Source organism: Theropithecus gelada, chromosome 8 (assembly GCF_003255815.1).
Source record: "Theropithecus gelada isolate Dixy chromosome 8, Tgel_1.0, whole genome shotgun sequence".
NCBI classification, from domain to species: domain Eukaryota; kingdom Metazoa; phylum Chordata; class Mammalia; order Primates; family Cercopithecidae; genus Theropithecus; species Theropithecus gelada.
This window is the reverse complement of record NC_037676.1, coordinates 29,564,497-29,576,209: the sequence shown is the minus strand read 5'-3', so window position 1 is coordinate 29,576,209 and position 11,713 is coordinate 29,564,497. Positions and strand designations below refer to the sequence as shown.

The 11,713-nt window shown below is 43.5% G+C and overlaps 1 protein-coding gene across 2 annotated transcripts in view; it reads left to right on the top strand.

The window, feature by feature from the left end:
- The first annotated feature begins 331 nt into the window (after positions 1–331).
- The window catches only part of PPP2CB (protein phosphatase 2 catalytic subunit beta), a 37,518-nt gene continuing 26,136 nt past the window's right edge, over positions 332–11,713 (top strand). Inside the window, exon 1 of one of the 2 annotated variants that reach the window (XM_025394003.1) lies at positions 332–878. In XM_025394003.1, coding sequence (XP_025249788.1) covers positions 777–878 — 102 coding nt within the window. In that variant the 5' untranslated portion in view covers positions 332–776. The remainder of the gene's footprint in view (positions 879–11,713) is intronic. The other variant, XM_025394002.1, reaches the window with a different exon arrangement.

Genomic DNA, 11,713 nt, shown 5'->3' with positions numbered 1-11,713 from the left:
GAGCCTGGAAATAATTAATTTACTCCATCATTATTGAATGCCTACTATTGAGTGCTAGACTCTGGGGAGACAATGTTAAGGGAAGCCCAAGTTTTCCAATTCCCTGTTCCGAGCGCTGAAAAACCACTGCAGGAAGCTAAAGTGAGGACAAAGTTCCCAGAGATCAGGATATCTAAAGGGAGAACCAGCAGAGCTTGGTCTGGGGCAGGGTTGGGACAGGAGGGATCCTGGCCTCCTCGGACCGTTTCTCCGCCAAGCCACGCGAGGGCGCCGTTCTGCCCCTAGCGCGCCGTGTCCCGGCGGCGCCGCCGCCTGCTCGCCTTTTCCCGGCGGAAATGCCCGAGCGATGACGGAAACCCGGAGGGAGGGGAGAGAAAGAGCGAGAGAAGGGGAAAGATACCCGGGAGAGGCCGGCAGGCGTGAGGCGGGCCTGAAGCGGTAGCTGGCGGCCTTCGTCCGGCGAGAGCTAGTCCGAGGGCCCGCGCCGCCCTCCCGGCACCTCCCCGCGTCCTTCACCGACTCCTGCGGCGCGCGGCCGGGCAGGGAAGGGCGGGCGGGGGTCTCCTACAGGCCTCGCGCTCGGAGCCGCCTGCTGGGCTTGGGCGGGGCGCGGGGACTGCGGCCGCCCTCCCCGGCTCGGTCCTCCCCCTGTGGGATCTGGCGACGGCGGCTGAGGGAGAGGGGAGCGGCGCCCGGGCCGGGGCCGGGGGCGGGTGGGGAGGGGGGAGGGCAGCGGCCGGGCCGGGGCTCGGGATCCGCATCGGGATCGGGCCGCCATGGACGACAAGGCGTTCACCAAGGAGCTGGACCAGTGGATCGAGCAGCTGAACGAGTGTAAGCAGCTGAACGAGAACCAAGTGCGGACGCTGTGCGAGAAGGTGAGGGCGCCGCGGGGGCGAGTGCGGGAGCGCGGAACTGGGACGGGCCGCAGCTTTCCTGCCCGCCCCGGCCCGTCCGCCCGCTGGCCCCTGGCCCGGCGCGGCCCACCGGGGGCCCGCGGGGCTGTGGGTCCGGCTCCGGCGTCCACCCGGGCGGCCGGCCCAGCCGTTCCGGCCCCGGGGCGTTGGGCTGCCCTCGCCCGGCCCCTCTGCCTCCGCGTGGTACACGCCCCACGCCCCCGGCCCAGATCCTGGTCGTGGGAGGCTCGAGGGCGGGCGGGCGGGCGGGCGGGGAACCATAGCCCCCGGAGCCAAGCCGGAGGTTGGTCGGGGTCGCCTGCGCTCCACTGGAGTTCCTGCCACTCTGGCATTTCCCGAGTGGAATAACGAAAGCGACATCCGAAAAGGACCATTTTCAGACCAGTTTCTGAAAATGCACCTAAAATTAACCAGAATGTCGTGCCTATTAATGAACTTGTTAATAAATGTAGAATTTTTGTTAGGTGAACGGGGAACCTCAGAAATCACTAACTCAAGCCGGGCGCGGTGGCTCACGCCTGTGGTCACAGCTACTCGGGAGGCCGAAGCGGGAGGATTGCTTGAGCCCAGGAGTTAAAGACCAGCCTGGAACGCAGAAGTTAGAGACCAGTGAGGCCCCGTCTCCACAAAAATTTTTTTTTAAAAATTAGCAGGGCGTGAGGGCGGGTGCCTGTAATCTCAACTATTCGGGAGGCTGAGGTGGGAGGATCGCTTGAGCCCAGGAGGTGGAGGCTGGCAGCAGTGAGCCGAGATCGCGTCACTGCACTCCAGCCTGGGCGACAGAGCGAGACCTTGTCTCAAAAAAAAAAAAAAAAAAAATCACTGACTCTTGAATGTGTCAAGCGTTTGTGGAGAGGTAGGCGTGATGGCCAACTGTGATTTTTAAAATAGAGGTTGACTTTGGTGGAAACAGGTGGTGACTGGTCTTTGCGTTGAGTGGCTCTTGGAAGTAAAGCGTTGATTGAGAAACGAGAGCTGGTCTTAAGTTTGGGAACAGTGTTTGCTGGAAATAAATGGGATGTGTGTTTTCATGCACGATAACACTTTGCAGAAAGTTATTTTTGTTTTTAATATATATAAAGTTTTTTTCTTTTCCAAAGAATAGTAAAACATGCAGGTGATCAATTTCGTTCTTGTACATCGTGTGTGATCTTCACTTTCTGAATTCTGTATCCATTGTTTTCTTAACTCCTGGAATTATTTCGATCTCTCCATCTTTAAAGTCTAGAGTTTTCCAAATTCATCCTTTACAAGGTGGACTAAATAATTTTCATGTATTTTTATGTTAAAAATTCTCACTTGAAGTCCATGAAGAAGTAACGATGTTATTTTAAGATGTATAGAATTTTCTTAACCATAATGTTTGGAAGTCATGACGTCGCAGAAGTAGGTGAAGAAAAGATTTTGTTAGTCTAATTTTAGGGCACTCTTAAAATCATGAAATTTACTTAGGAAAGGAGCACTAATAGATGGTGTTAAGTTAAAATAGTATTTTTAACAGGTATAATGTTGGCTGGGGCCTTTGTGTATTAAGTAACTGTTAACACAGGAGGAGTTATTTTTGTATATAGAAGTGCCAAGCAGGTGGTATTTTTCTCTTTCTGAAACAAACTGCTTACTTGTGACTTCAGTCGACGTTCATTTTTATTGTGATAACCTGTAATTTCATGAGGCTTAAAATGTATGCTTTAAACATCTCTCTCAAGCTCTAATGCCAAGTGAAATGTACAGGTTTGAAATGAGCTGAGTCAGTTAACCTGACTATGAGCATCAGAATACAGACTTGAAGTTATGGGCAAAGTGTTAGTTGAATCAGTTTTTTCCATTGACTCTTTTTTTTGTTTCATTTTTGTTTTGAGACAGAGTCTCACTCTGTAGCCCAGACTGGAGTGCAGTAGTGCCATCTCTGCTCACTGCAACCTCCACCTCCTGGGTTCAAGGGATCCTCCTGCCTCAGCTTCCCGAGTAACTGGGATTACAGGTACACGCTGCCATGCACTGCTAATTTTTGTATTTTTAGTAGAGATGGGGTTTCGCTTTGTTGGCCAGGCTGGTCTAGAACTCCTGACCTCAAGTGATCCCTCAGCCTCCCAAAGTGCTGGGATTACAGGCACGAGCCTCGTGCACAGTCCCCATTGACTTTCTAATAATTTTAAGGTGAACTCCTAGAGAAGAATATTGTACCACTGCTGTACTTTGAAATAATCACACCGGAGTGTCAACGATCACTTGAGGAAGCTTTCTGTATTTGTCGACAGAGATTATTTTTACTTGGCTCCTAAATAAATCAAACTAACAGTTCCTAGGACTTCACAGGTATATTTAAGATTATCTCTTGTATCTTACTAGCTTTTTTTTTTTTTCTTTTTAAGATGCAGTCTTGGTGTATCAGTCAGGCTGGAGTGCAATGGGGCAGTCACTGCTCACTGCAGCCTCGACCTCTGGGGCCCAAGGGACCCTCCCACTTCAGCCGCTCAAGTAACTGGGACCACAGGCATGTGTCACCACACCGGGATAATATTTTTTTGTATGGGGTCTCACCATGTTGCCCAAACTGGCCTTGAACTCCCAGGCTCAAGCGATCCTCCCGCCTTGGCCTCCCAAAGTACAGGGATTGCAGGAGTGAGGCCTCACTCCCAGCCCTTTTTTTTTTCTTTGAATATTTGTACTCACCCACAAAACATGAATTTGTTAGTGAAATTCATTCATCTTTGTTCTCTTCCCCCATTGATGGAGTTGCCAGTGGGATGGAGAAGTATGATAATTCTCATATCTCTACTCTTTTGAGCCGTGCTTAGTTTTGCAACCCTCTTCTGGCAGCTATGACCTAGTTTTGTGGTTTGTGTGTGCATGTGTATATATACATATATATGTTTTCTGACCTTAGTTTCTAGTTCCGTTTTATATCCCTACCCCTATCCTCCTTGTTGATACATAACAAGTGTAGCGTTCATCCTGTCTGAGTTCCAGTCCTCCTTCACAGCTTGCTAGCTGTCAGTCTTTCTGCGCCTCTGATTCCTTATGGCAGAGATGATATGTCCCAATCCTCCTGGGTTGGTTGTGAGTGCTGAGATACTATCCATTGGCCGGGCACAGTGGCTCACGCCTGTAATCCCAGCATTTTGGGAGGCCGATGCAGGTAGATCAACTTGAGGCCAGGAGTTCGAGACCAGCCTGGCCAACATGGCAAAATCCTGCTTCTACTAAAACAAACAAACAAAAATTAGCTGGGCGTAGTGTTGCACTCCCAGCTACTCGGGAGGTTGAGACACAAGAATCCCTAGGAGACAGAGGTTACAGTGAGCAGTGATCATACCACTGCACTCCAGTCTGGGTGACAGAGTGCAGTGTTCTCAAAAAAAAAAAAAAAAAATGCTGTCTATGTAAAGCCCTAATGAGAAGTAAGCACTCAGTGAATGTTAAATAAAGGAAGGCTGAAAGTTTTAATCTTAAATGTCACCCCATTTTCTTTTGTAAGAAATGAAAAATAAATAGATTGTGCTGATATGGCTTTTCTGTGGTAAATGTACTTCAAAGGAGATTTTTTTTATATAGTGGCTATAGAACCCTGAAAAGGAGTGGTCCCTGTTATGTGAACCACACAGTACTGGGATTAATAGCAGTTGTGTGAAGTATCTTTACTCCTGACTTGGTCTGCTTAATACTTGCGCTTCCTTTCCAGGGCAAGAGTAGCAGGCATGTAGAAAGAATATATGAGAAAAATAAAAGTCAAACCTAATTATATAAATTATCTTTATTTAATTCTTTGTGATTCAATTTTTGGGTTTTTTTAAAATACCATGATTTTTTTTATTCTATTGGAAATACTATTCTATAGAAAGTTACATCGTATGGTGGTGGTTTTTCCTTAAATTTCTATTCTAATTCAGATTGCCTAAAAACTGAAGGAGTCGACTGGGCACGGTGGCTCACCCCTGTAATCCTAGCACTTTGGGAGGCTGAGGTGGGTGGATTGCCTGAGCTCAGGAGTTTGAGAACAGCCTGGGCAACATGGTAAAACCCTATCTCTACTAAAATACAAAAAAACTAGCCAGGCGTGGCAGCGTGTGCCTGTAGTCCCAGCTACTTGGGAGGCTGAGACAGGAGAATCACTTGAACCCAGGAGGTGGAAGTTGCAGTGAGCTGAGATCGCCACTGTACTCCAGCCTGGGCAACAGAGCGAGACTCCATCTCCAAAAAAAAAAAGACTGGAGTCCACTGAAATCAAGACCAGAGTAGTACTAGTAAAGGCCTATTTTGAGGTAGTAGCAAAAATAAAATCTATCCTAGTGCCAGTGGGTGAATGACTACAAAAAATAAGAGTATGAATGGTATGGTGTGTCTGGCTTCCAAGGTTAATTTCTGCCTAGTGAAAAATTGTTTGCATAAAATAGTAAGGCCTGTCTTCTGAGAAGACTAGCTCTTAACACTAACTTAAATTAGCAATCCAGCTTTTGAAGCTAATTGTGAATTTGACGACTCTTGTGTGTGCAGAGAAATTGCTTCTGTGATTCATTCCTGCATCAGCAGTATGCAGTTATTTTAGAAGATTGTGTGCCTAGAGAGCCAGGCTGGCACTGCTCAGGACACTCTGTGACTAGAATTATATTTAACTCTTGTCTCAGAAAGAGTAAAAATTTTAAGCTCTTTGATCTGATAAATTTTATAACTGAAGAACCTTGGTGATGATTCTTTAGGTGGGAGGGGGAAGGGGGAATTCAGCCAGTTTGTGTGCTGGCAGATCTTTATTCTGATGATTATAAAGTACCTATTGAGAAAAATGTTGAGGCTTGTGTAGAAGTATAAATATGTAGATTTTATATTGAACTGATGGCAACGTTTCTGAGTCCTGGCGTTAGCCTCGAAATAAGCAGAAATATCTTTAGGATATGACTTCATTCCTAATGTGAAATAGTATGCTTGTTCCTGAATGCCCAAAACCATCTTAATGAAGATTAGATCCTGGTAAAAATGAATGATTTTTGTGAATTGAGAAAAATTTTTTAGATTACTTTCTGTGACTGATTACAGCTTAAAAAATAAAAATAGTGGTCTTGACAGGCAAAATGCCTAACTGGTACTTCCATTTTTAATTTCCCTTGAGCAAAAATTAGTGCCAGCTTTGGTGGTCCATTGATAAAATCTAAAATGCAGTGATAAAATAGCTCCTTTCTTACTATAACGAAGAGTGGCATGATTACAGTGAAATAGAGGGTCAAGACCCAATTCTAGTGACTGAACAAATCATTGTTTTCCTTGCTAAGCCAGCCTCTTAGTGGACAGGTAAAGAAATTAAACCAAACTAGACTAGCATGAACCATTGCTAATGGCAGGAAAGTGGACTTTGTTACATTTCTCTGCTTTATATATGACGTGTCAAATTGTATATCTAAGTAGATAAAGTGAAGATATTTACAATGTAAAATTTCTTTTCATTGCCTACCTTTAATTGCTGTGTGTGCCTTTTATTCTTATTTGAAGATCTTGTAGAAATTTTTTCTTCACGGTCTTTTTTCTTCAGTACAAATGTTATAAAAGACTTGGTGAATGAAGCCCTTCCTTGGTAAAAGGAAACAAAAATGCCAGAAATTGAAGATGGAATTAATGCTTATTTTCCTAGATTGTTTTCTGAACGTAGTTTTTTCTAGAAGAATGATATTAAAATTACAGACATAATCTGTTTGAGAAATCTGAGTCTGTGTTATAGAAATTTTTTATTGTTTTGAACTGATTTCCTTCAAGTAAATGTAATGAAATGTAAACCTAATCCAGATTGTTTAAAGAAACTTGTATGAAGACATCTTTTCTTCCTTAATGACCAAATATGATCTAATAGTTCCTGTATGTTACTTTTCAACTCTAAATTTCATTAATAATCATATTAACGGCTGGGCACGGTGGTTCACGCCTGTAATCCCAGCACTTTGGGAGGCCGAGGCGGGCGGATCACGAGGTCAGGAGATCCAGACCATCCTGGCTAACACGGTGAAACCCTGTCTCCACTAAAAATACAAAAAAAAAAAAAATTAGCCGGGCATGGTACGGTGGCGGGCACTGTAGTCCCAGCTACTCAGGAGGCTGAGGCAGGAGGATGGCATGAACCCGGGAGGCTGAGCTTGCAGTGAGCCGAGATCACGCCACTGCATCCCAGCCTGGGCGACAGAGGGAGACTCCGTCTCAAAAAAAAAAAAAAAAAAAAAAAAATCATATTAACCCTGGGAAGGAGTTCTGGGAAGGAGTTCTGTGTATTACAGATTCCATTTCCTTTCTGGAGAATGGGAGAGCTCAAGCGCCCAAGCTTAGAACTGGTTTGCTGTTGTGTCCTTTGTAATTTAGAAATATTTATCATCATTCCTTGTAAATTGTTTTTTGACCGAGATACTTTTGCGATCAAATTAATTAAAACAATCCTGAGGTGCAACCTAAGATTCCTGACTTGCATTGTAATAGCATCATGTTACAACAAAAATGTGCAAAACTCCATTGGAGGTCTATTAAGTGAATATTTTATGCAAAGACAATCGTTTTTATTTTGAGACGGGGATACAGTGGTGAATTTAAGGGTTCTCACCTATTCAATCTTAGAAAAAAGCTTATTTGAATTAACTTTTTAGCATAATTGGATTTTTTTTGACGTGTAAGATACAGTGTGTAGGCTGTAGTTTAATTCTGCTCAAAATCCCTTTTTGTTTGTTTGTTTGTTTTTGTTTTTGTTTTTTGAGACACAGTCTTTCTGTCTCTGTTGCCCAGGCTGGAGAGCAGTCTCGGCTCACTGCAAGCTCCGCCTCCCAGGTTCACGCCATTCTCCTGCCCCAGCCTCCTGAGTAGCTGGGACTATAGGTGCCCGCCACCACGCCCGACTAATTTTTTGTATTTTCAGTAGAGACAGGGTTTCACTGTGTGAGCCAGGATGGTCTCGATCTCCTGACCTCGTGACCCGCCCGCCTCGGCTTCCCAAAGTGCTGGGATTGCAGGCATGAGCCACCACGCCCAGCTCAAAATCCCATTTTATAGAGAGGGAAATAATTAAGTTTCATCTTCCTTTAAAAGAGTGCCACATGATATTTATGTTCTGGATGATGAGGACTCAGAATTGGTTCAGTGTATTCTCGGCTTGATTAGCAAAAGAGGCGCTTGTTCCTTTAGGCAGTAAAGAAAGGAGAAGACTGGTTGACAGAATACTGCCACTGTTTTTTATCCCATACATTCAACAGATTTTAGTTGAACCTCTATGTACCAGACTGTTCAACGTGCTAGAGATTCAGCTGTGAAGAGGGAACACAATTAATGAACACCAGACAGTGATTCTTGCTGGCAAGAAAAAGCAGATGGGGACAGTGATGGGCTTGAATTCAAAAGACACTTTTTTTTAATAGGGTGGTCGTAGAAAACCTTCCAAACTATTTATAATGTGGTTTACTTTTGTAATAAAAAAGGATTTTGCAAGAGTTAGAAGGCACAGTCCCTAACACTGTTCTCACCTCTGACACCATCTTCAAAAGTTTAATCATGATATACCTTCAGAACAGCAGACGAATAAAAAATAAAGTTTAGTGAACTATAAATTACAGGGAACACTCCCCAGAACTGCCTCACTTCTGGCACCAATTACAAGTTCAGTGGGTTCTGCAAACCACTCTTAGGTTCAGTGATTCACAGGAATGACTCACAGAACTCACTTAAAGCTGTTATACTCATGAGTACGGTTTATTACAGGGAATGAATACAATTTAAAGTAAGCCAAGGGAAAAGACTCATAAGGGCAGAGTACAAGAGGGGCTGACATCTGTAGTCTCCAGTCCTTCAGAGACCAAACTGATAATGGCATCACCCAAAGCCCGCATCATAAGTCACGTTATTAACAGTCCACAGGTCAGAGCCCCCCCCCCCGGCAGAGAGATACTCTTTACCAAGCAGGAAATTCCAGGGACAAAGGCCAGACCTCTCCTTGGATGAGGTTAATTCTTCACTACACAGACTTCTATTCCATAGCAAATTCTAAGGGACGAGAACCTCAATAAAAATAAATGACAATACCAAAATACATGAAGAAAACAAGGCTAGATTTATCAGGATTGTGTGCAATGTGAGGAATTTTTCCAGTTGAGTTGGCATATTCTTTTTTTGTTTTAATTTTATATTTTGTCAGCTGGGCGCGGTGGCTCATGCCTGTAATCTCAGCACTTTAGGAGGCTGAGGCGGGTGGATCATGGGGTCAGAGGTTTGAGACCAGTCTGGCCAACGTGGTGAAACCCCATCTCTACTAAAAATACAGAAATTAGCCTGGCGTGGTGGCATGTGCCTGTAATCCCAGCTACTCAGGAGGCTAAGGCAGGAGAATCACTTGAACCCAGGAGGTGGAGGTTGCAGTGAGCCGAGATGGAGATCACACCACTGCACTCCAACCTGGGTGACAGAGCAAGACTCCGTCTCAAAAAAAAAAAAAAAAAGAAATTGTATTTTGTCTTTTCTTGGTTGTGTAAATTCTTTGAAATTAAAAGTTAGCCATTTAAAAATGTTTATTATTTTCTACTTTGTATGTGATATGTGTGTGTAATTTTTACTGTGCAAGTTTTAGCATTTTTATATAGTCTGATTGTCCATCTTTTCCTTAAACTTTAAGTGTACATAAGAATCACTTGGGAAAGAAATAAGAAATTCAGGTTCCTTGACTTCATTCCAGAGACTGGTTGACTATGTCTTGGGCAGGTCCAGGAAGCTGCTTTTTTTTTTTTAAAGGCAGAATCTTCCTGTCGCCTAGGCTGGAGTACAGTAACGTGGTCATAGCTCACTGCAGCCTTGTACTCCTGGACTCAAGCTATCTTCACGCCTCAGTCTCCTGAGTAGCTGAAACTACAGGAATACACCACCACACCTGGCTTTTTTTTTTTTTTTTTTTTTTTCCTTTCATTTTTTTGTAGAGACAGGGTCTCCTCATGTTGTCCAAGGTGATCTTGAACTCCTGGGCTCAAGTGATCCTCCTGCCTTTGCCTCCCAGAGTGCTGGGATTACAGGTGTGAGCCACTGCCCCCGGCCTCCTTTGTTCTTTCAGTGTCATGAAATACCTGTATTTGTCAAGAAGATTAAGACCGTGTCTTTAAAAAGAAAAAAAAAAGCTAGTCTAGTAAGATACAAGAGATAATGTTAAATATACCTATAAAGTTCTAGGAACGGTTTGATTTATTTAGGAGCTGAAGTAAAAGGAATCTTTCCTGACAAATACAGAAGGAGATTTTTGCTAGCATCACTTCTTCTGGTATATCTTCATCCTCTCATCAAAACCATTTTCCTCATTTATGCAATAAGTTTGCATTTTCACTTCTTTATGTCACTAAGTTTCTGCATGTTGCTAAGTTCCTGGCTGCGTATTTGGAGTCTCTCCAACAGCAACATTGTCAGCATTCCCACAGTCGGTTCTTCTGTGTACTTTTGATTTGAATTTCATTTCCAGGGTTATGTCTTTTGTGTTTGGCTTCTTTCTTTTAGCATAATATTTCCAAGATACCTCCATATTGTAGCATGTATCTGGACTTTGTTCCTTTTTATTGCTGAATAAAATTCCATTGTGTGGATATAACACTGTAGTGGTTTTTATAATTACTACCATCTGGAATTTGTTTTGAAGTTTAAGAAGCCAGGTTTTTTCCATTTGAAAAAGTAATATAGAATTTGTTTTTTTAAATTTCGAGCATTGCCCAGTCACAGTGGCTCAGACCTGTAATCTCAGCACTTTGGGAGGCTGAGGTGGGAGGACTGATTGAGCCAGGAGTTTGAGGCTGCAGTGAGCCGTGTTCACACCACTGCACTCCAGCCTGGGCAACAGAGTGAGACCCTGTCTCAAAAAAATTCTTTTGCAAGGTGCAAGCACCTCAGAAAGGTAGGAAGAAAAGCAAATGCACTCTACCCACCATCCCTATCCACTGCCCTCCTACCTCCCAGACAACCATTATGTTTCTGTTTATAATCTCCTTGGCCATGTTCTTCATATGCAAAAAACATGTGGAGTGCAGAATGTTTGTGGTGTATTGGGAGCTGTCTTGTGGAAAAAACTTGGCTTCTGGTAAAATTATTGTTTAATTTGTGATCTCAGGAAAAGAAACTGAAGGGTATAAAGGCCTTAAGATTACACAATTAGTTTAAAACTGTGAAGAGAACCCATGTTTTCTGGAAGACTTCAGTGCATATAATCTCATTCTAATTAATTACAGGCAAGGAGAAGAAAGTATGGGCTGTATTGTCCATAACTTTTGGGAATCCTACCAGGCTATAAGCAGAAGAGGCATTTGTAGAAGAGTACGTGGTAGCCTAGAATCAAAAGAAGAGCTGGATAACCAAGCATGAGCATTTTGCAGAAATTAAGGGAGGTTAGAGGTACAGTCAGAATCATACCTTAGAAATGTTTTAGAACACTGGAGAGAACACTTCTGTTGGAATAGAACTTCCCATTGTCTCTGCTGTTTAGAGTTGCTTCAAATTAAGAGTCTAGGCTGGGTGCATCTATTTGGCATAAGTAATCTGGGGCTAGAATAACTTTATGTTTCCTACAGTGTGTATACAAACTATTGTGTGTGTTGAAAATCGCTACAGGTTGAGTATCCCTCAACTCAGTGTTAAAGTCTGTTGACAAAAATGCAGAGTAGCAGGAACATAAAATGAAACTCAAAATCCATGTTTTTAAATACTCTTCAGATTATCAGAGAATTGTCTGTCCCTAAAATTGTGGTCTCTCCCACCAGTCTGAGCTGTCATCTGCTTACTGGACTCTAAACTTCATCCTGTTTGACTTTTGTGTGTGT